Below are 26,385 nucleotides of genomic sequence, written 5' to 3' on the forward strand. Positions count from 1 at the left end.
TTTAATTAGGTGGCAAGACTTTTTCACTTACATATAACTCCATAAATTTAGTGGGTTACTGTGCTACACTTGAAAAAAATATTAAACCAATAAACCTATTCCAGGAATGAATTAATCAGTTGAAGTCATCTTTGCTGTTAACTTAATCTACTTAACAACCAAGTACATCAGCCGTGTATTTACATTATATATTTAAATAGTCTTCACAAATTTATTATATGGGAGGAGAACAATTTGGCCTCTGAATACCTACTTCACACAATCACTCAGGCAAAAGCAAACACATACAGCTCAATACAAATCCCAGTCAATGAACAGATTAAACTGACTTCCAAAGTATTAGCTTAACCTCTCAATAAGCCTCCATCAGCAAAAAAGTAATGGATCTCAGGTAAGGATATCGTAAGGTTTTGAGGACACTCTACACAGTAATTTGAAGAATATTAGATATACATTCAGTAACCTGTGCAATTCTGCCATAAGTCTTTTTTAAAATCTTTAGAAGAAGTACTCATACAGTAAATAAGATCAGGAATTTCAAGGAAAGGTGAGGAAGGTGAAGGTTAGGGAATCTCTAAGATGAAGTCTGATCAAAACCATAGGTTTATAAGGACAAAGAAAGCCGAAGTCTAAAAATGGAAGAAACAATGTACATCTACTGTGCCTTTTTGTATTGCAAGAGAGGGACATATGGATTTCATTAATTAATGCTGTGGTGAATTTCAACTATTTCTCTCTGCAGAGAGAAAACATGACCTCAGGTGTGATCAAAGCTATCAAATAAACTTTCCACCTTTCTCAGAGTGTCAGCAGAGCAAAATCAGACCTGACTATAAAGGCTAAATTGAGTTAAGTTACTATAGGTCATATAATATTAAGTGGAATTTTCACGTACATGAAAAAAGGCAAATGCCTTTTAGAAACAAAACAACTGAAACTGCCTAAGTGCAGAGAACCACTAACCTTTCCTGCCCAGCTGTGTCCCATAGTTGTAGCACTGTAGGTTCTCCATCAACAATTAGTCTTTTCATTTGAAAATCCACACCTGAAAACAGTAATGCGTATAGTCTAATTGAAAACACCAATAATCTTAAAAAAACCCACAGAGAATGAAATATTATGTGCCATATACAAGTTATTACAAAATTCATCTCTTTTAATAGATTATGAGATTTCATTCATTCACAAATCCCTGAAATGCAATAAACCCTGGAACATATTTGATTTGTTTTCAGAAAAACATTTGAAGAATTATTGTACCCACACACATTCCCAGAGGCACTGATTCAAATATGGCATTATGACCAGCAGACAAGGAGATCCCTCCCTGCATTATTTTGCTAAAAATTTTTATGGAAGGGAAAATGTTTTATAGAACAGACTTTATTGCAAATTCCAAGGCAGAAAAAGATTAATTAGAACAAAAATCCTGACATAGAGCAAATGAAATAAATATATAACTATGATTTGATTGGAAGACAAAAAATCAGTCTTTGGAATCAGTAATACAAGTCTGTTAGCTGACAGCGGTAATACTATACACAACAAGCTGGTCAGAAATCCCTCCAGCTGCATTTAAACCAAAGTTTCAATAGCACTTTGAAGAAACAGAGACAAAACATAGCATGAAAGATTCCAGAGGAAAGTATGAAGTACTAAGGAAGGAGGAAAGAGCTAAGTAGACAAGAGGACAATGATAAATACAATTACAGTAGTAATTACAGTACAGTCTAAATAGCAGTTAGATAATTCTAAGCTTTCATACTCAATTAGATTTCACAGCCTAAGAAACTGCTTGTGTATACTCAGGAAATCGCGGCAGTCAAAGACTGTAATTTTTTCACCCACTTCTGCAGAACAGCAATGAAATTCACTTTAGTATTTTAAGAACAGTAAGTATACCAAGGGTTGCACTGGTATTGCCTCGAAACTCATTCTTGCAAAGTCTGGTAAGGAAACTGGATTTTCCCACTGCGGCATCTCCAGCAAGAACAATCTTGTAAGCCTTCTCTGAACTGGGGTATTTTGCAGTGCATTCACTAACATCTGGCTGAAAAAAAAAAAATCCCTCTACTTCAACTCATGTAAAAAATATTCTCTGTATCAAGCACTTCTTTTTTTCTACAGAGCTGGTTACCTTAGAGGTGAGAGCAGATATGTATTTCCTTGTTGAAGCAATTGAGCTGCTTCGACATACTGGTCGTGAGGGCTTCCAGTCTAATACTGTACTGCTGTTATCAGGACTGTATGCTTCTTCATCCCTGATCTCTGGAACCTGAAAGTACAAGATAGTGTGTTTTAATAGTTTCAGTTACACGGAGATAGAGGACCAAATAGAGCTGTGCCATCCTAGTTGAAATACTGTGGTTATTTTGTTCTTATTCATACTTGCTGTTTCCTGTAACCTACATTCAGTCCTTAAATGTGTCTCCTATTTTGCATAAATGCTTTCAGTACAGTTTCCAGATAGAACAAATAAATTTCCACATGGAAAATTTTAGCTTAAGAAATAAGTACAGTAAGCAAATACTTACTTTCAAAGCTTACTTTGCAAAAATGAAGTATTTCCCAACAAGACGTTACTCCTTATGATATTACTATTCAAGACATACTAAATACAACACAGCTGTAATCAGCACTATTCACAGCATTTTCAGTCGCTGAGACTACATATTTCTATGAAAGCCACAGTAAAGGCTCTGATCTGGAAAACCCATGTGCTGCTGTGCTTGATACTAGTCTTGCTATGCAGCCATCAGTAAAGCTCTCCATTTTACTAACAGTAAAATGAACACAATAACATCTTCCTACATTTCTAAATTCTCTGAGGCTTACTGTGTTAGTCAATAAACACAGTAACAGTATTCTTTTTCTCATATATGTAATTCACTGCCACACCACAGTAAAAGAAAGTGAACAGAAACCTATTTTATTTCTACAGTAGCTGCTTTTTAATCATTAGAAAATGGACTCCTGTCTGCATACTGTTTAACAACCTTCAAAAATCCCATGTACTTCAAAAATTATTACCTCAAAAATCTACTGAAACATCAAAACAAACATTTTGTTTTAAAGAAAAATATCTATTAATGCATTCTCCAAAACATTGTCAATAATTTAATTTAAATGCATGCAACCTGAATACTTAGTTATTACCGGCCTATGGGTAAAGATCTATTTCATTAAGAAAAAGGAAACTAATTTTGTGTCTAGCCAAAGGTCTTCCTCAGAGAAGTAGTAGGTCTGGCACTTACATCTGTATCAGAAGCATCACCACCAAAGCTTTCTTGCATGCACTGTGACCTTTGAAAAATCCTTTGATGCCTGAATTCCACTTCTGAATCATACTCATTTGAATCTCTCAGGGTAGATAAACCACTGTCAAAACAGCTCTCAGGTAAGCTGTCAACTTCACAGTTTATCCTTTGCATAGGATCACAAAGGGCTAGAGAATCATAATCTTCATCCACACAAGAAGAATGAGATGATCTAATCAGAAAATATTGGGGGGGAGGGGAGAAAATTATTCTACAATTGTTTTTCCCAGTAAAATCCAAGCCATTCTGGAACAGTCAATATTAAAAGATACTAACTATGCATCTTAAGACATATGTCAGTACCTAATTTGCCTTTCTAAATAATTTCTTTTTCAATCATATCTCTTAGGATGCTCAGAATAAATTACATAATCTATTATTGCTGATGACTTCCCCAGTCTCAGTAACAATACCTATTTATTCATAGAAAAAATAATTGTCTAAAAAGTATGCAGAAAATTATGTACTATGAAGATAGCAAAGACAGAAAATGATAGCTGATGATTTAGCTAATTTGGGCCTATTTTAAGACACATAAAATGACCTTCAAATACTGTATGCAATTCAAATGAATGCATTTGTTCAGAGACGCACACAGGCCAATAAGTCACAGCTATATAAACAGAAAAGGAGATAATAGTTTAGGAGATCAGTGATGGTGGAAGAAGTCAATGAAACATGTTTTCTTATAGGTTGTCAGGCTATGCAAAACTTAAGGTGTGGGGTTTTTTCTCATTCTGGATGCTGTAATATATAAAAATACTTAAATGGATGCAGTCATGATAGGATGGCTTACAGAATAAAAAAGGTTTCTATGTAAGTAAATGAAGAAGAGGTTAATAGACCAAGTCTTAAAGGAATCAATCTTTTTTAAAAAAAGTTTAGAATAGAATCATAGAATGATTAGCTTGGAAAAGACCTTTGAGTTCATCAAGCCTAATCATACCTGCCCTCTACTAACCCATATTGCTAAGCATTTCATCTACCAGTCTTTTAAATGCCTCCAAGGGACAGTGACTCAACTACCTCCCTGGGCAGCCTGTTCCAGTGCTTGACTATGGCTACAATTATCTTTCTCCTGCAACAAGACAGGGACAGGCACAAACTAAAGTGAGGTAGAAAAGTTCTCCAAGTCATTGCGGAAAAAAAAGAACCAGTTTTGCTGTGTCCTATTGGGAATGGATGTGAAGCATTAAACTGCTAGAATAGACAAGGTCAGGGTTAATCCTTGTAAAGACAGTTTGCTGCCAGAGGAGCTAGGAACTCCCAGTGCAATGGCACACCACAGAAGAGTACGTTGGGGAGAATCACCAAATTTTGAAGCTGTTACTGAGTCAAATATAATTCCTCCCTGCAACTGGACAAACATTGGTAACAGAGGTACCACTGGTCCCATGTAACAACATCCAGAACCATCTAATTTACACCCTTCTGGGCTAATAAATAATCACATGAATGAGCCTGATTTTTGCTGTGGAATAACACAGCACCCATATTACTTGTGATCATGCACCTACCAGCCTACCCCGAATCACTAAAACACAGAGGAAAGGGGCATGCTATAACAAAGTTAAGCTTGTCAAGCATTTCCTGAAATAAAGGCCTTTCTTTACTAGTGGATTTTCAACCTCACTGAAACATTAATTCAATGCTTGGAATTTCGTATGTGCAATGACCAATGTGCAAGTTAGACCAAGATACAGCTAAAAAAAGTATACCTACTGAAGTCAATTGCTTGTTAGAATACAAATTAGCATATCTTAAAATTGATCTAATGTTAGGAGACAAAGTACTTAGAATGAACAGGTTTTGAGACATTCATATATCTTCTTTTGATACTTCTAAGCCATGCCTGTTAAGAGCATGTTTTACTCCTACCACATAAACTTTCCTATACAGTAGATTGCATTTCTCACTTTTGTGGGAATGCAAGGATTGCACCAAGTGGCAGGTACTAATAAATACTCACAGGTAAGGACATTACTAAGCCTCTGGAGAGGTTTTAGTAAATTACTCAATGTAATATGCAACTCTGTAACAGATGCCTCTCAAAATTTGCAGAAGGTCCAACAGAGGAGAAATGGTTTTATCTTCATTCAGCAGAAGGAATGCATTCATGACAAGCAAAATATTACTTGCCAGCAAATACATCTCACATGGAGACAGCAGAATAAGAGTAATAGTATTGAATGAATGGGGATGTTATTACTGTGAAGCAGAAGCCAACTTAATCCCTACCAAAGATATTCATCTCTCTGGTAAAATGTAAACTGCAGACTACTAAAGAAGTCTAAGAGATATCTTTCTAGAGTTTGAAGTAACAGTGAAAGAAAAGTAAGACAAAACAATCTATCAACTCAATAAAGCCACATTTTTGTGCTGACAGTTCCAGCTCTTTAGAAAAAAAAAGTATGAAAACAGCATGATCTGCAGCACTTGAGTTTCAATAGAATTCAGCAACTATGCAATGATCTGAGGAAGCTCTGATCAACGACCTGCATCCACTAAGTACAAAGTCAAAGCCGCTTTGACCATTTGATATTTGCATTTAGGCAACTTACTGTTCTTTGTGACTCTTACCGTGTTAGTATCCAACTTCATTCACTATTCTTGCATATCAATGTGAGATGAGAATGTTTATTTTTCTAAGAATCAGGCCTGCATACCGTTGTGGTAATTATTACATGGGAAAACCAGACATAAAGGCTAAAGATATTACCCAAAATGTTTTATTTCCCAAGTACTAAGTAAGCTAACAGAAGTCCTCAGTAGATTTTTATAGCTTCTTGGAGACAAAGAGGGGAAACTGATAATCAAATCAGAATCAAAACAGTCTGAGACCAAACAAAAGACTCTCTGAACCCTCCATAAGTTCATGATGTGCACTCAGAAGAGTTTTCCCGAGTTTCATTAAGTCACTTTAGTATAACAAGGATCGTGTGCTACAGTCACATTCCTTTTGAATCAAACAGAACTACTCTCTTATTTGACAATATTTACTCTTCTAAGACAAGTGTGATGCTCTAGCCTTCCTAAACTTAATAAAAGGAAATCTAGCTTACCTGTCATAACGTGGGTTTAGAGGAGACTGTCCACCATTACATTTAGGACTGCTTCTAGAAAGTGTACTTCCTGGTGAGGTGTTTGCTAACCGCTTCAACAGATACATAACAAATAGTAATAAGTTTGATGAACACAGAGTAAGCATCTAGATTTGTCATGAAAAAAAGTGTGCAGCATCAAAATTACAACTGTCCATTTTCAACTACTTATTTTTAATTAAACCTCATGCTGTACATAGGACTAGATGTCAAAAGGTCCACTATCTTTGGGAATTTAGCCTCCACTGTTACTTTAATACTGAACTTGCTAGCCATACTCATCCACAAAAGACTGTGAACATTCTGAGAGGATGATTTCATTCACTACACCTGAGGACTTCGAAATGCTAAATTTTGAGAATATTTGACTACTAAAGTGAAAAGAAGAAGTCACTGGCTGAGCTAGTTTCAGTAGAGATAACTCCTGGTTCTTGAGTGAGATAGAAGAGAGAAGTTCACAAACTTGTGACAGAGTATTTCATATGTGCTGCTGTTGCTATCTACATTTATTCACAGGGAACATTCTCCTCTGTTTTCTCCATAATATGCCTTCCATGCCTATGTTTCAGGGCATGGCAGAAGGAAATGGTCTTTTTTGTTGAATCTGCTGTGAATCTCTGGGAGCCAGTATCCGCAGAAGACACTCACATTCATTGGTACAGTATGCTGGAAACAGGTAATGATGCCCATTTTCCTCCTGCCAGTATTGCCTCTGTGGGCCCATTATTGTGGCTGCATCCTTCTAAAACAGTCGGCTGCTTTCCTGGTGATATAAGGCCTTGCCCAATAATTAGTATTGGAGATTAACAGATTTCCCAGTATTGCAAAATGGCAGGGTAGGGTAGATTCTTTTGTAACTTTCAAGCCTTCGTTTCTCTGGTTTGGTGAACACCGAGTTGCAACCGTTACAATAGATCCTGGTAGTCGTGATAGCCCAGCGTTTTATTTCCCTGTTATTAAAAGCTCCTGGTATTCATTTTCACAGTGACTTGCCTGAACAAAATTTCAAATTAGGTCAGGACCTTGGTACTAAAAACAAGTAATTTTCTGTAAAATTATGTTTGCAGTGGTAGGGCACTTGCACACAGACAGTACAAATATATTCCCTTCAGTGCAAGAAAAACTGCTGATTTATTCATCTCATCAGGCCATAGCATATTAAAAAAAATTTCTACTTCCCAGAGCACCCCAGAAAGTAGTTGTGTAAAACTCCAGGATTTCACAAAACACAAGTAAAATCCAAGAAAATTCAACTACATGAGTGTATTACCAAAGTAACCCCACTGAATAAAACTCCATTTTCTGAGTGCCTACTGAAGTATAAACAAATTCACACTGAGTGTGTTTATTCTTAAAGCTTCTAGTACAACAAAACAAAACTATAAATACGTACGTACCAGTGATCTGTTGTACTTGCTGAAGTTGTTTTCAAGTGCACTCCTTAAGCCATCATTGCTGTCATGCAGCTTTTTATTAGCTGATCTAACAAGGAAACAGTTTAACTATGTACAGTAGAGTAGAAAACACTAAAAATTATGTAATTTATCACAAAGAAAAAATGAAAAAATACATATTAAAATATCATTTTCTTTTTCTTCGGACAAACACTAAAGAATGATGTGGAACTAGAAATATGTTGTCAGTACTCAAACAAATGACTGTGAAAAATCACTGTGAAGTTTAACCTCCAGTAGCAGCCTAGGAAACCCCTTTTTACTACTGTGGCAAGGTCTGTGATCAGCTGAGGGGAAAAAAACACACTGTATGAATGAACACAAAAAATTAGGTATGAGGCAGTAAACCAGCACAGCCACTTCTGAAACACAAAGTGACTACCTTTTATATATTGCTGAGATGACTTTAGGGACAGATGTGATTCAGCTACTTGAAAGAAAGAATATGATTATGACAAAGAAATGAATCAAAGATATAAAAAACCACATTTATTGTGATCCTCCTTGAAAGCAAAATTCTGTGCACCCTTTATATATTACTCGACACAGTTAGTACTTTCCACATAACAATAAGACAAGTTACTAAAGAAGCAAACCCAAGTAATAATTTTTATAATAGCACAGAAAGACTCAAAACTTGTTCATCTTATCATAAAGAAATGAAAGTCAGTGCAGCTAAGAAAAACAGAGAAAAAACAAGAAAGAGTTGGTAGCTCAGTAGTCACACATTACCAAATACCAAATTCAAGAAGTTGTCATGTCTGCTGAATAAATATTTAATACTTTAAAGCTACATAAGTCAATGGAGAGCTCTGCCTAAAAATAAATGGTATAGGATGACTCTCCAAGTCTCCACATAACAAGAATTAAGGATAAAAGTTTTAGAGGGCATAAACAGATCACAGATAGGCTGCCAAAAACTTGTGTGTCTATATACACAACCACCTGATGCACAAGAAAGCTAGAAATAAGAATTAGGAGGACAACTAATGCCCTTCCAAATGTATCCAGACTTCTGAAACTGAAGTTTTGAAGAAGTAGCATCTGCTGTATCTTCTTTACTTCCCTTTGGGAAAAGGAGGAGATCAAAAACATTAGTAAAAAACACAAAACATAGATGCCAAAGCAACAACTATTGTCACCTGAGTCTCTGACTTGAGTAAACAGCAACACAAACATACAAGGAAATGATAAAGATTAACACAGTAACTTCTATGAGAACAGCAGCCATTTCAGTATTTTTACATTTCTTTTCCCAAATCTCACCCTAGTCTTTTGCACACAAAAGCATTTACCACTGAATATGCTGGGACAAAGTTCCTTCATAAAAACTTGAACTAAGAACTTACTGAAGTATTTCAATTTGTCTTTCCAGATTACCTCTGTCTTCAGTATACTCTCGGATCATTTCTAGGTCTCTGCAAAAAAACATTTATAAGAGGTGATATATATATATATATATATATATATATATGGGAAAATATACCATTTCAAAATATGTTTACATTTCTCCTGAAATATGTTAAAAGCAGTTTTATGCAAAGTAAAATTACTTGATTACTTGGTAACTTCAATGACTTCTGCCATTATATCTCAAAAGACTGTGAATAGAAAATCAACAAAATAGCCATATGGACTGCCTCCTTTCCCCTCGAAATATCATTTGTCTTATCTGAAGATAACCACGTAATAAATCTGTAATTTACGCTCCTTTAAATGAATATCTAGAAGCAGTTTTCATTCACTTGAAAAAAAATAATGTTTGAGTCTGATGTGGAAGGCTTCCAAAACTAATCTCCCTAATGCTTATATAGATATTCATCTAAATTAAAGTCATGGAGGAAAAAAATCCCTTGATGCTATAACTTCTTCCAAACAAAGTCCCAGTAAAATCAGTAAGCTTCCTTCCAAGATTAGGACAGTGTGCATCCAAGTATCCAGAACTTGCTCTTTCAAAAACATAACAAGAGAGGTGAACACTAATCATGGCATATTGCACAGTGTCAAAGCAGACAAATACCCATTCAGAAATACAAGGGCACTGTAGCCATTGCCAGGGCATGCAGAGGTGCAGTTATAAAAGCAAAAGGTTGCCTCGAATTGAAACCAGCCAGAGATGTCAAAAACTACAAGAAAGAGTTCTTCAGGTACATAAACAATAAGCAGAACCAAAAGGAAAATATTGGAATATTGGCCCACTCTTATGTGGGAGACATGGGTTAGTCACCAACAATGATGAAAAGACAGATGGTGTCACCACTTCCTTGAGCTGTCTTTACCCGCACTTGTTGGACCCCAGGCCACGGGAACTAAAACCCAGGCTGATGCAAACACAGACCCAACAGCAGTGAAGGAATGTGAACTATTACAGGAGCTTGGCCCCTACAAATCAATGGGCCCTGACAATACCCAAGGGTGTTAAGATTGCTGGCAGACGTTGTTGCAAGGCCGCTCTCCATAATCTTTGAGAAGTCAGGGGGTTTAAGTGAAATCCCAGAAGACTGCAAGAAGGTTAACGTCACCCTCATCTACAAGAAGGCCTTGAAGGAAGATCCAGAAAATGATAGCCCATCAGTCTTACTTCTGTCCTTGAGAAAGTTACGGAATTAACCCTCCTGAGGGCCTTCACAAGTCAAATGGTGCATATGACTGGGAAAAGCCAATTCAGTATGGGCAAATGGTGCTTGACAAACCTGACTACCTTCTATAACAAAGTGACTTGCTTCATTGATGTGGGACAAGCAGCGAACATTGTCTACCTGGATTTCTCCAAGGCTTTTGGTACAGTTTCCCAGGGCCTGCTCCTAGAGAAACTGATACATTGTGACAAGTAGCCTGTGCAGTGAGTGGGAACCGGCAGACAAGTGGCACCCAAATCGTGGTGGTAAACAGCTCTTTTTCAGACAATCAGTCATAAGCGGGGGCTACCAGGGATACTGGGCCCTGTGATGTTCAGTAGCTTGTAAGTTATCTGAATGATGGAATCAAGTGTATGCTGATAAAGCCTGATGATGATACCAAACTGAGTGGGGAAGTAGCCACTTTGGAAGGGAGAGCCACCATGCAGGAAGACCTGAGTAGGCTGCAAGAGTGGGCTTAGAAAAACCTTATAAAGTTTAGCAAGGACAAATGCAGGGTATTGCACCTGGGAAAACATAGTCCATGAACGCAGCACAGACTGGGACCCACTCATCTGGGGAGCAGCTCTCTGGAAAGAGACCTGGGAGTCCTTGTAGACAAGCTCAATATGAGCACTGTGCTGCTCCAGCAAAGAAAGTCAATGGGTGGCTGTGTTGCATCAACAAGGACATCACTTGCAGAGATAAAGAAGTCATTATCCCACTCTAGTCTGCACTTCTTACGCCACACCTGGAATACTGTGTTCAGTTTTGGTCCCTGCTATACAAAAAAAAGATGAGGACAGGCTGCAGAGTGTCCAGAGAAGGGCCACAAAGATGATCAAAGGACAAGGAAGTCTGCAATATGAGGAAAGGCTGAGAGAGCTGGGTTTGTTCAGCCTTGAGAAAAGAATCCTTAGGGAAGACTTTATCACCATGTTCCAGTATATGAAGAGTGGCAACAAAGAAGATGGAAACTCCCTTTTTAACAAGGGGTTACATGGAAAAGACAGTGGTAATGGGTAAAAGTACTCCTGGGGATATTCCAACTGGACACAAGAGGAAAAAAATTTCACAATGAGAACAATCAGCCATTCGAAGGGGAGTGGTGGATCCCCCAGCTTTGGACATTTTTAAGATTCAGCTCAAAGGGTGCTGGGCCATCTTGTCTAGACCATGCTTCTGCCAAAAGAGGTTGGACCAGACAATCGTTGAGGTCCTTTTCAACTTAGTATTCTATGAATCCTTGATTCCATAAAATCTGTACCTGCCATTTATGGCAAATTTAGAAAATAACAGCAATTGCATACATCAGAACAACACCAGACAACAGATTTTTCTCCTGGTGAAGACAGTATCATGTAGAAGTACCTTACCTCTCAGTGTTCAAAGTTTGATCTACATACTCGCTTTTCAAGGTATCTAATTCACTCTGTAGAAAAGCTATATTTGTCTGGGCTTCTAAAAGGTCTTTCTTAAGTTTCTGATTTTCCTTAAAAAAAAGGAAGATATCAGATGTTAGCTATGATAGTCAATCACATAAATGTTGACATATTGTCACAGCCAAATAAGAACTATAAAAATTTAATAAAAAATGAAACACCAGAGTATCTGAGCATAGAGGGGGAAAAGACAATGGAAGACTTTTAAATCAACAGAGAATCAGTGAATTAGCATGTAAGAACCACTGAATTTGTGTTTCCATTTCAGTTACACAAAAAGGGGACTACACAATATCAATCCATTTCTAAATGCATGGGTGCATACACCTAGGATGTGTATGCACCCATATATTCATATGCATTCATACTGAATACTTTTTTTTCTCCAAGTTTTTTTCCAAGTTCCTCATACACCTATAAAGAACTTTAAAAGATCATTTCTTAGTTTAACAGTATTAAATGCAAAAAAAACTCCAAACCATCTGTATTGCTATAAGCTGAGGCTAAATCAGTATGTTAATAATAATCATCTCTTACCAGCAACATATCATGTATTCTTCTTTTCAATTCAACCACATCTTCCCTGTGATTTACGTTTTTGTATTGCTCCTCTAGCTAGAAAGATAAGAAAACACTCAAATAATTGATGGTTGATTATTGATTGTTCTGATACAAAGAACATAAAAACTAACAGAAATTATATTAAATAGCCCCTAAAATGCACTATAGCTATTAAAGTACTTTTAAAGACTTTTTAAAACAGTACTTCAGAAATGTTTAATGAGCATTTTGCTCTCAATAGGTCTCAATATGCATAACCACTGACACAGAAGCCAGCTATTCAGAAGATACAATAAGGTGTATCCCCACTAATCTTAAAAAAAATGATATACTACCTCATGCGTGAAGTATTTGTACTATAATCTCTCATATTTCTTGTGACAAATTTCCATTTCTACCAATGCTTTTTTAAAAGCAATTCAATATGAAGAAACAAAAATACATTCTCATGGGTCACTTTAATTCTGGTAAAATTTATAGCAAAAACTAATGACAAATCTAAATGCAAATAAAATAACCCAAACAAATGTGCACATCTTAGATTTCAGTTTATCTTACAACTAAGTATCAAATAGAAGGATCAAGTTGGAGATAGGCTCAGACTAGTAATAACAAGTTCCACTAGTAATTTCAGTTTAAAATTACACCTTAAACTCAGCTCTACCATTAACATTTGAGAGAAATACACTAGCTGCTAAAAGGCACTATATTACTGTAATATAGTAAATTACTTTATTTGTGTTACCAATTTCATCTAAATCTGTGAATTACAAATACCTTGATGCATCAAATTCGGCAAAAGAATTTGGCTAGCAGTTGGTTTCTTTCCCAAGTATTTCAGTAAACTATGCAGAATAAATACAACAGCACAGAATGACAACACAACCACAAAAAATATTTGCAGTTGCCATTTACCAATACACATTTAATTAAAAATCCAGTTATGATTGTCCATCGTGGTAAGGCACATCATAAAGTCAGCATCTCTCAAAACATTTTAAAAACTGTCCTTAACATGACTGAACTCACTTTTTTCAGTTTTTTTATTGTCACCTGAAGATCCCCAACTTCAGTATCATACTGGCGCTTCAGCTCATTTAGTGCTTCTTCAGCTTTTTGTTTCTCCTGCAATAATTTTTACCTCATTAAAAGTTGAGACAGGTTTCAAGTGTTTCCTAAAAATGCATTCATCAGTTTAGGAAATGACACGCTTTCCCCTTAGCCTAATGTTTGAAATTTTTCCTTTCCATCAACCAGCCCCTTCTTTAGGATCCACAGATACTAACTCTATAATTGCAGTCCATTTATAAAATATTCACAGAAATAAAATGGTAAGGTGAAAGCAAAGAAGAGGTTCAATTCGGTGTTTGTTATTAGTCATAGTTTCCTGCCCTTAACCTGCTTGAATGACTTAAATAAAACCAACTGAAAGAGAAATGTACATAAATTCACATCTATTGTATATAGAGATATATACATGCACACCCCACAGACAGATCAGGGCATAATATGCTCTTTTTCAAACCAGCCTTCTATGGCTCAGTATAAAACATGCACAAGTAACAACATTACTTGTTTACGTGTTGATTACTTGCCACCATTTCTGTTTTTCTGAATTCTTTTACTTGCAACTGTTGGAATATCACAGGCCCATGTTCAGTAAAAGGTATGCTGATGACAGCATTTTTAGTTTCACATGGTACTTGGTCTGAATATGAAACCAAGTACACCATTCTGAGTTTTGTTTTAGTCAAACCAGAGATATTTTGAAAGGAAGTTACACCAAGCACAATGAGAAGACTGGTTTGTTCCACGTGCTATTTTTAACCCACTTCAGTGACTTCCCAGGGACTTGTGCACAGTTTCAGAATGGAAGAAACCCCAGTGAAGTGGTGACAATGAGACAGGTTGAGGTTTTGCACGGAAAAGACTGACTGGGACTTTGTTCAGAATTCAGTTCTTTCCTGTAGGTGATGCGGACATTCGTGTAGTAAAATGATAATCAAAGTAATCACCTTAAAATAGATTCTCTTACTGTTGGCACCTATATGCTCCTAATTATTGTTTGGTAACTATTTGCTTCCCTTGAAGAAACAAATTGTAGAATAGGCTAAACCTGCAGATACTATCATGCAGAGGCAAATGTTACGGTGGCATGAGTGAGATCACTCTGACAAACAATAGCGTTGAGTACAGCCATTAAGATTAATGGCTTGGTACAATCCCACAAAGCAAACACCTTACATTTACTCTGTAGGTGGAGTATGTGGAGCTATGAGCTAAAGGGAACATTTAGGAGCAAAAATGATAACAGCTTTATGAGAAACCAGTTACAGCCCTTTTTACATATCTACAGCTAGGTGTGAACAGTGAAATCCCCACTCAAGGCAACTCAGTGACAATCTGAGGACTTCTTAGAATGAGGAACAGAGACAAGATGTGGGTAATACATTGCAGATGTGGTTTTACATAATGCTAGAGCATAATTGTGGATGTTATCAGAATGAGTGAGTACGAACTCCCCAGTTATTTCTTTATAGTAGTGAAAAGGAGTCTTTAGGGCTTTTTTCAGTGATTTACCACTTCTTCCAGAACAGAATTTTCCAGAGTAAATGCATTTGTTTTCTAATCGTCAATGCTTAGTCTCTCTGGAAAAGGGAAGTTTATCTGTACTGAGAGTTGCAGTATCATTAGTTGAAGTATTATTATATGCTTTTTTTGCTGGGGTGACATCTTTAACATTTTTAAGTAACTATTTTATTTTTCTAGCAAAACAATTGACTTTGATGGTTTGGTAGAACTGTTTCACCATGTATTAAAAAAGATGCTCTTTGAAGCAAAACTATCAGCGTGCCATTTACCTTCATGGATCAACTACCATCAATTATTTAAAATTAGCAAGTCAGCATATTGCATTCTGTTGTTTCTGATTCTGCAAATGCTTTGGTGAAAGAACTCATAGCAAAGATACAGACAGTATATTATATGTCCTACAAAGCAATAATTATGCCTATGGTATATGTTTTAATTGATTTCCAATGTCCACTTTAGAACACTTTCACAAACTGTTGTTCTTAGGCACATTACAAAGTTAGTTTTCTCTTGAGTGAATTTAGTAACAGTTCTACATGATGCAGACATTATATTTTTTACTATACTACTTTCTTCTACACAGCCATATGTCACTCTAATATATCTTTCAATAAGGTGAAGATGATTCTTCTAATTTGCCATAAAGATTGCAAGCTGTTTGAAAAAACAGATGAAATTTGAGCAAATTGAACGAGAATTTCCCATCAACTTTGGGAGATCCAGGCCCTCATATACTGTATCACAGTAACACTCTCTAATGTCTCTAACTCTCGAAAACATAGTTGCAGAATAAGAAAGGAGGAAAGAAAGATCACCGCTCCAGGAAGATATATAAATTCAGAACAAATGATCTAAGCATTCATTTCCACATACATTCATCTATTAGGAGAACTAGGGTCTATTCTTTTATGATGAATGGCCATTTTCTCCAATTTGTTTCCAAAACTGGTCTCAGAAATAAATTCCTCTAGGTCAGCATATTCTCACAAAACAGAAAGTCCTTTTTTCTCTTGGTTTACCACACCTGAGCAGCCATTCCTCTTTGGGAAAGCATTAAGAGAACACATTTTCAATCTCATGGATACCTTCTTCTAATCCAGTCCCTGCCTTGGATGACTTTGAGGCAGTGCATCAGGATCAAAACCACACATGGCAATCAATCCTGCTTAGGAGCACCGAGTTTGAATCATGAAATTCTGTAAACATAAAATACTCACTTCCATTTTAACTTTGTGTTCTGCAGCCTGTATCCGTTGCTCCATCTCTTCCTCCAGCTCACTGAGCTGAACTGCCGCTCTATCCTGAGCTCTAAAATTTGAAAGTAAATATGTGCTCAGGAATTACCCTCTGGCTACCTCAGCTGAAACAAATTAGCCAGACAGACACGGAAACAGTTCAGCACTGCCCAGGACCTTGAAACTGGTATGGTTGCCAGCCAAAGTCAGAAGTTAATTTGATGATAGACAAATTTGAAAATACAGGCAAAATGGATTTTAAATTACAGCCGACAGTGGATGATTATTATGAAATATGTCACATCTGCATTTTGAAAATTAACTTACAGAGGTAAAACTCTTTAAAAATTAAAAAATGTAAAATTAACTTACAGGGCCTTCTAATGAAGGGCCTTCATCAGAACAGCCTTCAAAAGACTTCAGAAGAATAACTTACAGCAACGTGCACCACCCACACATACAAGACCTCTGTCCTGAACTAGTCTGTTTCATTATGGTATTAATAATGTGATAGTAAATAGTAGTTACAATAGGTGAATGCATGCCTTGAAGCTGAAGAAACAAAAATATGGCTTCTAAAATGAAATTATAATAGACATGTATGCCAAAAACTCTAAGTTATAGCCAAGGAAGACAACTCAAAACATTTTAAAACATTAAACATAAGAATTGAGACTGCAAAAATTTGGTTCAGGACTTACCCAAAATATAAACAGTATCATTTGCAAGCTGCTATATGTGCTCATGCACATGTGTGCACATAAACTAACCATTGAACTCGGTTTATGGAAACACTCTGCAAGACATATTCTGGCATTAACTTCCAGTACATTAATCAAACAAGGTGTTATGGACAAAAAAAGTAACTGCACAACTGAACTAGAAACACAACTCAATATACCTTTTTACTGCGATGGCCAAAGTTTCCATTTCTGTGCTTTGAAGTTTGATCTCTCGGATGAAGTTCTTAATGACATGTTCGTATGGCTGGATTAATCTTGGTTCAACTATGTATATGTTCTGATACAGAACACTAACCTGCTCTTGTCTGAAAAAGACAAATTCCATTTTCATACACTTACTTGGGACAATGCTATATAACAGGTTTAAAAAATGTATTACAAATTAAGAAATTCCATTTTTCACATATTTTTAAAATTATGCAAGTTATATACAGACTTCAAACATTTAGCATAGTATGTCTGAATTCTTCTAAATTATGTTTACATTTCCTGCCTCTTTAGTCTAGCTACTGTAGAAAAAACTTTTTAAGCTTAAATAAATCTTCTGTACTTCTATTCATGGTGTATTAAAAAGCATACCAAGGAGGTAAGCCATAACAAGCATCAAGTTTTTCATGGCTCTAAGATTAATCATAATCTGTGAATAAGTTTATGGCTTTAGAAGGCTGCATAAAAATGAAAATGGCTATGAATGCCAAACACCTAAGTTAAAATAGATCTTTGAAGCAAAGATTATATTTTCCTATCTTCTGTGAAAGTAATACCTTCACCATGCACATGATATCAACAATCAGCATATATTCTCTGCATTTTTTCCACTTGAAGTAATTCCACATCTTGGATTATCAGCATTGCCACGTTCTGCTTCTTCTATATGATTTCTTCACCAAAGGTATAATTTATTTTGTTACAACAGTACCATAATTGTTTCTATAGCTCAAATTCCCATTTTAAACAACAGAAGTATTTCAGGAGATCATAAAATCTGATTCCAGCTGAAATGCTAACATTCATTTCAATACACAGAAACATAACAGCAGCAGCCAAAAATACAGATTTACTGACGCCAGAGGCATTTCTATGGACACATATGTTTCTGCTGGGCCGAGACCAATGGGATGAGGTTTAACAAGGCCAAATGCCGGGTCCTGCACTTGGGGCACAACAACCCTATGCAGCGCTACAGACTGGGGGAAGAATGGCTGGAGAGCTGCACAGAAGAGAAGGACCTGGGGGTGCTGGTTGACAGCCGACTGAAGATGAGCCAGCAGTGTGCGCAGGTGGCCAAGAAGGCCAACGGCATCTTGGCTTGTATCAGAAATGGGGTCACCAGCAGGTCCAGGGAGGTTATTCTCCCTCTGTACTCAGCACTGGTGAGACCGCACCTTGAATACTGTGTTCAGTTCTGGACCCCTCACCACAAGAAGGATGTTGAGGCTCTGGAGCGTGTCCAGAGAAGAGCAACAAAAATGGTGAGGGGGCTGGAGAACAAGTCTTATAAGGAGCGGCTGAGAGAGCTGGGGTTTTTTAGCCTGGAGAAGAGGAGGCTGAGGGGAGACCTTATTACTCTCTACAACTACCTGAAAGGAGGTTGTGGAGAGGAGGGAGCTGGCCTCTTCTCCCAAGTGACAGGGGACAGGACAAGAGGGAATGGCCTGAAGCTCCGTCAGGGGAGGTTCAGGTTGGATATCAGAAAAAAATTCTTCACAGTAAGTCATTAGGCACTGGAACAGGGTGCCCAGGGAGGTTGTCGAGTCACCTTCCCTGGAGGTGTTTAAGGAACGGGTGGATGAAGTGCTTAGGGACATGGTTTAGGGAGTGTTAGGAATGGTTGGACTCGATGATCCAATGGGTCCTTTCCAACCTTGTGATTCTGTGATTCTGTGCCTTGCAAAAGGCTTCCTTTGCAAAGGCTTCAGCTGTATTAAATATTTCAGAAGTTAAGTTGAATTTAATGTAGTGCTCTGAATATCTTCCAATGTATGCACACAGTTTCTATTTCAAAATATATGTTAAAGACAATAATGTCAAGGTTCACAAACAGTCACAATAATGAACAGATTTATCTGATCATCACATGCTACAAACTATTTATAAATAATATATCACTAAAGAACTCCTCAAATGTATGTTCACTCAATTAACAATTCACAATTTAAGAACTGAGGACATTTTCCTCAGCAACAACATTGCATTAAAACAACATTGACATTAGCAGCACCATCAGAAATACCAAAAGTAGGAAAAGCCAAAAAGTAAAAATAAAATTGTAGACTTAAAAATCTGCCCACTTTTCACTCTATACTATTATACTACAACTTAAAGACAAGTATGAGATTTCTGCACTAACAAGTTTACTGCACAAGAGAGTTTTGGAATTGTTCTGATGATAACGTATATCACAAAATTAAGCCTAAGTTTTGGGTTCATGAGATCTCAATTACATTTCAAGAGTACAGCAAATCTGTTGCATTAGACACATATTTCCGAGTACATCCAGCTGGACAAACAGTAAGTTCAATGTCCTAAGTTCTTACCATTTACATAATTCCTACCACACTTCAATTCATGTTGGGTGGGCCTGAAGCTAAAGCCTAGATGTACTTCAAACACTACAAAATGCAGCATCTCTGTAGTCTCTCCATTTGAAAATTCCATTTATTTTTGATAGTTGAACTGAGAGCTGGTAATTTATCCTGCATATCGCTCACCAAAATGCCCAACAGACTATTCCAGAAGCCTCAAATTTTAGATAGAAGTGGATATTGTGCTTATCCAGAATTACTTGCTGAAGAATATCACTCCTTCAAACACTATGAGTATAGACAGTCCTTTAAATGAGTTGCATGTCAAACAGAAATGGCATTAGCCACAGTGAGATGGATAAATGTTATCAATCTTCCAAATCAGATAAATTCAGCACAATCTAAGTCAACATACAGAAATACAAAGCACAAACATGAAATCTGTGTCCTTAAAGTTTCTTTTTGCCTTTAAATTCCCTTTCAATTTCACTAATAAGAAGCCTACTATTAACCATGTTTCTTAGAAAGCCAACAAACAGTAGGAAAATTACTTGTTACTTGATGCCAACATAGAATATTCGTTACGTGAGCTTTCCTGCTACTCTTTTAAATCATAGATCACTGAATTAGCAGTAGATCTTTAAGGACTATATACATTTTTCACAAGATTATAGGGTTATCTTTCTAAAAGGAATTCCTATCCTATTCCTTTCTATAAGGTTATCTTTCTCACTCCATTTTGTGCAGGAGTAATCAATCGGCTGCTGTCTAAATAAAATTAAGCCACATCCCTAAAACTAAACTGTACCTCAAACTGTACTACAAATCTTATGTTAAGATATAGCACATGCATAATATGAATAGCAGATGTTGCCTACCATGTAGATTATTAATGGAGTAGCAAAATTGAAGATATAGTGTCTTATGCTGAGGGAGAAGAGAAACAACTAGTCTGATCTTTGCTTACAGTATTTTGTGCCAGGAGCAGAAGGTGTTTGTAGAGGAATACTGTAACGTACCTCTGCAACTTTCATTCCTTTTACCAGAACAGCACGGCCACTCCCTCCTACTGCCTCTTTTCAAAGTGTATGTCAATACACATACCAGAACTGAAGACAGAAATCAGCACCTCCATCCTGCCAAGCCTCTATCATACAGCCGTTTGCTTTAAGATGCAGTAGGCAGAAGCACAAAGTAGTTACAGTGAGAGTTTACTCTCTCCCTCTGTGATAGAAAACTCACTTCATATTTATTACTTATTATTACTTCTTAGCTCAGTGACAAGCTACCATTCAGATGGATTCAAACTATCTCAGTGACACAGTTTTTTGAAGTAGGCAAGCAGTAGGCAATCCAGGAGATTCCTGAAGTGCATTGAAGATAATTTCTTAGTCCAGCTGATAGAGACCCCCACCCGAGGAGAAGTAATACTGGACTTTATGGTCACCAATACAAGCGAACTCATCAGTGACATTAGGATCAGTGGCAGCCTGGGCTTCAGCGATCATGCACTTGTGGAGTTCAAGGTCCAGAGGGATATGGGACAGGTGAGGAGTATACTCAGGACACTAAATTTCAGGAAAGCAGACTTCCAGCTCTTCAAGGAATTACTTGGTAGAACCCCCTGGGACACGGTCCTCCGAGACAAGGGACTGGAACAGAGCTGGAAAATATTTAAGGAAGCTTTCCACAGCGTGCAAAAACACTCAGTCCCCATATGTAGAAAATTAGTCAGGAAAGGGAAGAGACTGGCATGGCTGACTCGAGAAGGAACTGCACAGGCATTGCAAGCAGGGACTGGTAACCTGGGACATGTATAGAGACGCTGCCCGGTTGTGTAGGGATGAAGTCAGGAAGGCCGAGGCACAGCTAGAGCTTCCCTTGGTAAGGGAAGTAAAGACCAACAAGAAGGGCTTTTACAGGTACATCGATCAGAAGAGGAAGATCAAAGAGAATGTACCCCCACTGATGACTGGAAATAGGGATCACATATCAACAGATGAGAAAAAGGCTGAGGTACTCAACAACTTTTTTGCCTCAGCCTTCACCAATAACTGCTCTCATCGCCCCTTCTGGGTCATGGGACAGCAAGATGGCGACCAGGGGGGTAGACCCAGTCCCACAGTAGAGAAGGATCAGGTTCGTGAACACCTGAGGAACCTGAACATATATAAGTCCATGGGACCTGATGAGATGCACCCCAGAGGCCTGAGGGAATTGGCAGATGTGGTAGCCAAGCCACTCTCCATGACATTTGAAAAGTCCTGGTAATCAGGAGAAGTCACTGGTGACTGGAAGAAGGGTAATGTTTTGCCCGGTTTTAAAAACGGTAGAAAAGATGACCCTGAGAACTACCGACCTGTCAGCCTCATCTGTGTGCCTGGGAAGATCACGGAACAGATCCTCCTAGAAGCTATGCTAAAGCACATGGAGGACAAGGAGGTGATGAATGGCAGCCAGCATGGCTTCACCAGAGGCAAGTCCTGTCTGACCAACTTGGTGGCTTTCTATGTTGGGGTAACTGCAGCAGTGGACATGGGTAAACTGACAGATGTGATCTATCTAGACTTCTGTAAAGCCTTTGACACAGTTCTCCCCAACATCCTTCTCTCTAAATTGGAGAGATACGGATTTGACGTGTGGAAGGTAAGGTGGATAAGAAACTGGTTGGATAGTCCTATTCAAAGAGTAGTGGTCAATGGCTCAAAGTCCAGATGGAGATACTCGACAAGTGGTGTCCCTCAGGGGTCCGTACTGGGACCGATGCAGTTTACTATCTTCATCAATTACATTGACAGTGAGATGAGTGCACCCTCAACAAGTTTGTGGATGACACCAAGCTGAGTGGTGCTGCACCAGAAGGACAGGATGTCATCCAGAGGGACCTGGACAGACTGCAGAAGTGTGCCTCTGAGAACCTCATGAGTGCAGCAAGGCCAAGTGTAGGGTCCTGCACCTGGGTTGGGGCAATCCCTGTTTTCAGTACACGATGGGGGATGATGTGATTGAGAGCAGCCCTGCAGAGAAGGACTTGGGGATGCTGGTCAATGAGAAGCTCGGCATGAGCCAGCAACATTAGCTCGCAGCCCGGAAGGCCAACCATATCCTGGGCTGCATCAAAAGAAATGTGGTCAGCAGGGTAGCCTGATTTAGTGGGACGTCCCTGCCCATGGCAGGGTGGTTGGAACTAGAAATCTTTAAGGTCCCTTCCAACCCTTACTCTACTATGATACTCTGCCTTAAGAAACATAACAGTACCCATGCAACCACAACTGTGCAGGATCCTGTAAAGGGCCTGAAAGGCTTTTCTAGATTAAAACCGGCCACTGAAATTCTCAGTAATACCTACCCAAGTGCTCCTAAGGCAACTTTAGAGGGAGTCTTAATTAAAAACATGACTCAACAACTACTATAGCAACAAAAAAACTGAGGAGAAATTAAAGTCATGTAACAAAATTGATGGGTCTGCTTAATCACTTATGCCTTCATCAAGAAGTAATATACTTTCATGCACTGGGAAGACTGCTAGTGATTTCAGACTCCAAATATCCACAATGAATTATCAGCAACCACCCTGCGATAGTAATTTATAGATACATTTAGAGATTTTAGAAGGATGAAGCTGTATATGCTGTGTATCAACATGCAGTAATTATTTGATAATTATGAGAGGAACTGTTCTGAACTGTCTCTTTCCATATTTTCAATCACTCCTCTATTTTCACGTACTTTGGTTAATATTACGGTACTGCAGCAGGACAGATTAGTTACAACGAATATTGCCCCATTTGTTTGTTTGTCTCCAGTCCTCCTCAAATACATTATTCCTTTCTGCAAATTTCTTAGTTATTCAAAATTATTTATCAAGGAAGTCTTCACAAATGGATTTCACCAAGCTGAGTCTTGCAACTATCGATTCATAGTACTATTTGGTTTGCTGTAACTGTTTGCCTAATGATCCACACTCTTAATGCAGATAAGATGGAACTGATTGAATTTATCAAAGAAGAATAACTACAATTTCTCAGTCTCTTACATGTGTAACATATGTAGCTGCCAGAGAGAGGATGCTATGTTAAATGGGTCCTTAGTGTGACCTTAAGGGAGGTACTTTCAGTGTAGTTTTCCGCTAATGATGTACAAAGTGCAGTAAGCTAGTGGAAAACTGGAGAAAATCAAAGATTTGCCAGTGATGTTATAATACCAGCTTCCCTCATTCACGCGGTAAGGATTTGGTGTATCTTCCATTGATATTTCGCATATGTTTACCTGAGTCCGCTTTAAAAAGGTGGAGGTTGACAAGGTAACGAGCACAATGTCAGAGTCCCCCAGTGCAGAGCACTCCGAGGAACACAAAGCAGCAAAACAAGGTAAAAGCTCGTAAAGGTAGGAGCTGCACATAGGCTGTCAGGCTCAGCTAGGCAAGAGTTGAATTGAGACGTAAGAAAACTAGACCAGAGGGTTCCTCAGCAGGACTTATTTTGTAGGTCCTTCTGTGTCTATCTTTTTCAAAACAATCCTTTGCCAATTTCTGACCACTGTCTTCACTTCACCTTTCTTATCCATGTTCTTACCTGCAGACTTGAAGTCTCCAAACACTTTCTCTTTGTTTGACCCAGACATCTATGAAGCACTAGAAAAATGTAGTTTCTATTTTTGTAGGTTCAAGTAAAAGCAAACACAATCATCACTACACTTAAACCTATTTTCAGGCGGATAACATGCTTCCAATCCTAAGTTCCAGAATACTGTTCTAATGGTTTCTTCCCAGTATAGGTGACCTTGTAAAAGTACTCTCATCATGTGTATCAATTCTGTTCTGTTTTGGTCATGAAGAGATGAAGTATAAGGTAGTCTGAGCCAGGAAGTACTGTTCTGGGTAGTCAGAGCAAGAGAATGATCAAGTATTACATATCTGATGATTATTCTTACACTGGAGACTAGTAGCCTATGTGTGCCACCAAGAGATAGATACCTTTTTCTGAAAAGCAGACACATTGGATACGCCATCATATCAGCCACCAGAGCAGCTGGACTAAATCCCTTTCAAACTGGAAAGGATCTACTTTTATAACAGCTGAGTGCCTAACACGTTCTCCTTGCCTTGAGGAAAAACAGATTACATGAAACATTAACACAGTGTAAGAATCAAGGTATTTCTCAACTTGAAGCACTATGGGAATTTTTAATAATATCTCCTCCTTTTCTGTATCTGCCTCTTCAGAAACAGGCTGCACTAAAACCGGATGAACAAATCTTCAATCAACAGATGAGAGAGTCTGTTCAAGGGCTGATTCTTAGGGAAGGGATTTTTAGGGTTTCCAAGGAATAAATACTGTTCCCTGCCTAAAGACAGAGGTGCGATTTGGAGCCAGTCACGTGTGAGTGTAAAAGACTGTGGAAGAGAGAGGGAAAGATGAAACCTGCAGAAAAGGAGAATGGTCCAAAGGATATAGTTATGACAAATTATGGTGTGACATGAAAACACCAGGCAAATGAATGCTACAGTGGTTAGGTTTTTGGCAAAGACGCTGTTCTGATAAAAGCTGAAAACAGAAGAGTATCAAAACCTAAAGCAACTTAGAAAGTATTCTAGCTCACAAAAAGCCATCCATCACACTTCCATCAGAGTGTATTTGTCAAACCCCTGTCATGAGATGTATTAAAAGGCAAAACATGATTCTTGCAGCAGTGATCGCCCTTCCAGCACTGCGACAAAAGGAGACCAAGCATTTGTTTTTCCTCGGGATTTGCCTTTATCCCTTCTCCAGGAAACACACTTCAGCCTCCATGGAAATCTCTCTAGTACCAGTATCACGGTTCATCATCTCTTGGAAGTAAACACAAATTGCTGACAAGAGTTGACTCTGTGCTCTGCACTGACTGTGGCAAAAATAAATCCTGGCTCATGATGGCAAGACCACAACAGGACCTGGACATTTTTTTTTATGCAGCAGAGACTCTATCCTTTGATGCAGCACAGCGGTATAGCTCATGAGCACTGCCTGTCTTCACAGTTTAAGCAGCTCATGTTAAAAATGGCACTGTTTCTCATTTTATGATGTCCCCTGGATCCACATTTTCTACACAGCTCCAGATGACATGATTGGAGGGAAACTATTATCATAATCATATTAGGACTTCGGAATGGTACATAAAATTACATAATTGTAATACAAATCATATATAATGCATAAAATTTCACAGTCTGGAAGCAGTGAAACTGGAGTCTGATGAACAGTCAGCTTGGCCTGAAATGCAATGCACACAAGTAAAATAGACCACAAGAATAAATAGCAAAGCAGTGAAGTACGAAGATTCCCTAAAGAATTTAACTCAAAATAGGTATATAAACTTTCTTCACCAGATTCATCCACCCATCCATGTTCAAATGGATCAAATCAGATAATGCAATTTGCCAAATATCACATAAAAATTGCTTGGCGAGTCTAAAAGGATTCAATTTATCTCATGATAATTCAAAATCTTTTTACTGTGAAGTTCCTTTGCCTTTTTGCACAATTGTTCTGAATATCTGTAAAGACTAAGGCAAGCAATACTTTGACTTACCGTGACCATCTTATCAAGAAATTTACCTGAATTCAGTCCCAAAATCTGTTCAGATGGAGGGGCAGGAGCAAGGCTGAAAAGAAACTCTTTGATGTTACTCCTGTTTAGCTGCAACTGATACAATCACAGCTCCAACACAGACTTGGATGTTCTAAAGCATAAGCTAATAGAACTGTGCAGCCAATACACAAAATTACAGAGAGGCAGAGTCCGTTCCATAATATTTA

At 37.9% G+C, this 26,385-nt stretch overlaps 1 protein-coding gene across 3 annotated transcripts in view; it reads right to left on the minus strand.

Annotated features, from left to right (window-relative positions):
• Nucleotides 1-26,385, minus strand: part of RASEF (RAS and EF-hand domain containing) — a 38,807-nt gene that overhangs the window by 9,144 nt on the left and 3,278 nt on the right. For all 3 annotated transcript variants that reach the window (XM_054055063.1, XM_054055062.1, XM_054055061.1), the window contains exons 2-13: nt 17,222-17,368; nt 16,303-16,393; nt 13,523-13,618; nt 12,470-12,547; nt 11,867-11,982; nt 9,222-9,290; nt 7,816-7,900; nt 6,380-6,471; nt 3,255-3,489; nt 2,138-2,275; nt 1,903-2,050; nt 964-1,045 (exon numbers count right to left, since the gene is read on the minus strand). In XM_054055063.1, the coding sequence (XP_053911038.1) occupies nt 964-1,045; nt 1,903-2,050; nt 2,138-2,275; nt 3,255-3,489; nt 6,380-6,471; nt 7,816-7,900; nt 9,222-9,290; nt 11,867-11,982; nt 12,470-12,547; nt 13,523-13,618; nt 16,303-16,393; nt 17,222-17,368 (1,377 nt within the window). The remainder of the gene's footprint in view (nt 1-963; nt 1,046-1,902; nt 2,051-2,137; nt 2,276-3,254; nt 3,490-6,379; nt 6,472-7,815; nt 7,901-9,221; nt 9,291-11,866; nt 11,983-12,469; nt 12,548-13,522; nt 13,619-16,302; nt 16,394-17,221; nt 17,369-26,385) is intronic.

The sequence above is a fragment of the Cuculus canorus genome, chromosome Z, assembly GCF_017976375.1.
Source record: "Cuculus canorus isolate bCucCan1 chromosome Z, bCucCan1.pri, whole genome shotgun sequence".
Lineage (NCBI taxonomy): Eukaryota > Metazoa > Chordata > Aves > Cuculiformes > Cuculidae > Cuculus > Cuculus canorus.